Below are 2,891 nucleotides of genomic sequence, written 5' to 3' on the forward strand. Positions count from 1 at the left end.
CATCCCCAGCTCTATCACAATGTGTTTTGCAGCCCACCAGACCCCTATTGTATCTGCCCCTTAAAAAAGAGTGGTTTGGGTCTCAGAGTTATTCGAGGCCCTACAGCTCAACATGTTCCATAAGTAAATAGAATTTAGAGCACATTCTGTGCTGGCTGGAAGATGCCAGGAGCTGATTCTGCAATTTTTTCTACCTAAGCATACCTGAGATTGCAACCTTTCATAAATGCTACCCCCCACAAAAAAACCAAAAAACTGTGCAGAATAAGCTTTCCATGCACAAGGGGGAGCTGTTTAGCCAGCCTGCTTTGGGCAGAGGAGAAACTTGCTGCCCTGGCAATGCTTAAAAGAGAATGCTTCAAAGCAAACTTCCGGAGATGGAGACACAAACGGTGTGGTATGTGGCTGTTTTCCTCTTGGTTGCAGGCGAGTTTCTGGCTGCGAAAGAAACTCACAGTCAGGAGCACCAATGTTTTTCTTTAAGATTAAAATGCAGCTTCATCTCCCTCCAGTTTTTACAGTTCTTGACACAGTGGGTGGCAAGGCAGTAGTGATCCCCCCCCCACCCACCCTTCTGGGTAAAAGATGGCTACACTCAAAGCTGAGCAACAGCTTGCTTTGAGGCTCTTTCGGAAAATACCTAACTGTTGTTGAGGTATTTTTTGACTAGGCCTGTGCATCTTGTTCCAGGAGACCAAAATTACTTTATGTCCTTAGTCTAAATATGTTGTTTAAGAGAGTATGTTCAAGCTATGCTATGGTTCCCCACCTGTGTTCTGGGAGTCTGCAGCACTCTTTCCTTTCTGTACAGGCAGCCATGACAGTTAAAAGTCTGTAGATTGCATACATGAAAGTTTGTAGTGAGGAACTGGAAAAGTTAATCTGATTACTTGAGCAATGCAATAATACTCAAAATTAGAAAAATGTTAAACAATTATATGAGACATTTCTTTCAGTGCCTCTTCTTCTTCCTTCCTCCCAAGGATGCACTGATGGAGAAATCTACCAGCCAAGGAATTTATGGAGATGGGAAAAACAGTCAGACTGAAATGCATCCAAACCTATGACCATGATGCTATGCTTTGGTATCAGCATCACTGGAAGATGGGGCTTCAGCTCCTCTATTATGCTAGAATTAATCTTTCTGGCATGGAGGAGAAAGCAACCAATTCTGACAGATTCATAGCCGAGGGACTGACGAATGATGCTTTTAACTTAAACATCTCCTCTGTCAAGATGGAGGATTCAGCCACGTATTTTTCTGCTAGCAGCATACGCATCTTCTTCGGTGTACAGAAATATTCTGCCCTTTCTGCATATCAGCTCCCAGAGAGAGCTTGCACATTTCCTTTATGTATCTTGTTTTGCCAGCAACAACTCAAAAACAGTGGCATAGCAATCCTGGCAATGATTACTCATGGAATTTCCTTGGTTCAAATTCAAGTGTCCCCAATTTGCTTCTTCAAATTCCTTGTCCTTTGCCTTCTAGTTTCACCTTGGCTGCAGACAACATACCTGGACAGCCGTACAACGTGGGGTCAAGGAGATGCACATAGCAGTGATGCCCAGTGACCTCTGAGTTGGGGGATGTCAGCTAGGCCCCTGAGCTGTCTTCAGGAGAGCCTTTGGCACTTTCAGAGTACTCCCTGGTACTCCATGCTTAGGCCCATTCCATCATGCAATGATTCTCAATTTGTAGATGGAAGACACTGGTTTACCATTCCATCCATTGTTTGTGAGAACGAGGCCTTAAAAGAAGAAGACGGCTGTCCAGAAGGAGCTGCTCAGAGCAGGGTATTCCACCAGATGTCACTTTCCTTCTTTATTATTTCATTTTTATACCACCCAATAGCCAAGGCTTCTCTGGGTAGTTAACAAAAGTGAAAAGTTGAAATGCATAACAGAAAAGGCAGGGGCAATACACACACACACACACACACAGGGTGAAACAATGAACAATAAAACCCACAGCAATAAAATGGGAGCAACTGCAATTCTATCAGCAGCAGCAAGGAATAAGAGGCAATATTCAAACTAAGATTAAAAATTAATAGTCAAAACTCTGGGAAAATAAGAGTTTTACCTGGTACCGATGAGAGAGGAGGTACCAGGCACTATGACTTCTCTGCCATCATGGCATGCTCTGGCTGATGGAAGAGGGGCTTTTCCCTTCCTTTTATCCTCTTTGTCCTCCTTTCGCCTCCAATAAGGCACATCATGCTGGGAAAGAGAAGAGCTACTCTGAAGCATTACCACAAACTGAATCAACAGCAAGGTGGTTGACCTTGGACTCAGAACCTGCAGCAGAGACCTGTAAAGACCTGAGATGTGAATAAGGCCCATAACAAGGGAGGCTGCTCAGTTCATATGTAAATGCTGCTTGGTTCACAGCAACCTCTCTCTTTGGAAAGCAACACAGAGATGTCCCTTTCCCCCAGTTAATGGCATCTAATTTTTGTAGCCAGGGCCTGCTTCTCCTTCACCAGAGAAAAGTGCATGAAACTTAACAGGCAAGAGGGAGGTTGTGGTGCTGTCTCCGTCCCCACAACAGTGGGATAAACCCATCCTGCTTTGGGGAAATTCCTACCTGCCAGCAACGTAAAGCCAACCCAGACCCCCAGCATCTCCCTCCTTGTGGCTCCTGTCACACGAGAAATGCACACAGGTACACACATTCACACACACAATGTCTGTCCCACCCGAATGTCCGACGAGTTCCATAAAGGAGGAGGCTCACTCAAGCATCTGATTGGTTGGGGGGATGACTGTAAGACCATCCAGCCAATGAGGCAGAGCAGCTGCGCATCCACAGGGAGGAGGACTTATTTCTGCTGAGGTTGAATCATCTTCACTGGATGGGTGAAGTCATCTGTTATGGGCAATGCAGCTGG

At 45.2% G+C, this 2,891-nt stretch overlaps 1 gene segment (V, D, J or C); it reads left to right on the forward strand.

Moving 5' to 3' along the window:
- Positions 1-377: 377 nt before the first annotated feature.
- On the forward strand, positions 378-1,290 carry LOC123017514 (the record flags this gene model as incomplete). The annotated part of the segment is given in 2 exon segments: positions 378-426; positions 1,010-1,290. Coding segments are annotated over 2 exon segments (330 nt in total), but the record flags the coding sequence as incomplete, so codon positions are not given.
- Between the last annotated feature and the right edge of the window lie 1,601 nt (positions 1,291-2,891).

Source organism: Varanus komodoensis, unplaced genomic scaffold, assembly GCF_004798865.1.
Source record: "Varanus komodoensis strain SLA01 unplaced genomic scaffold, ASM479886v1 scaffold94, whole genome shotgun sequence".
NCBI lineage: Eukaryota > Metazoa > Chordata > Lepidosauria > Squamata > Varanidae > Varanus > Varanus komodoensis.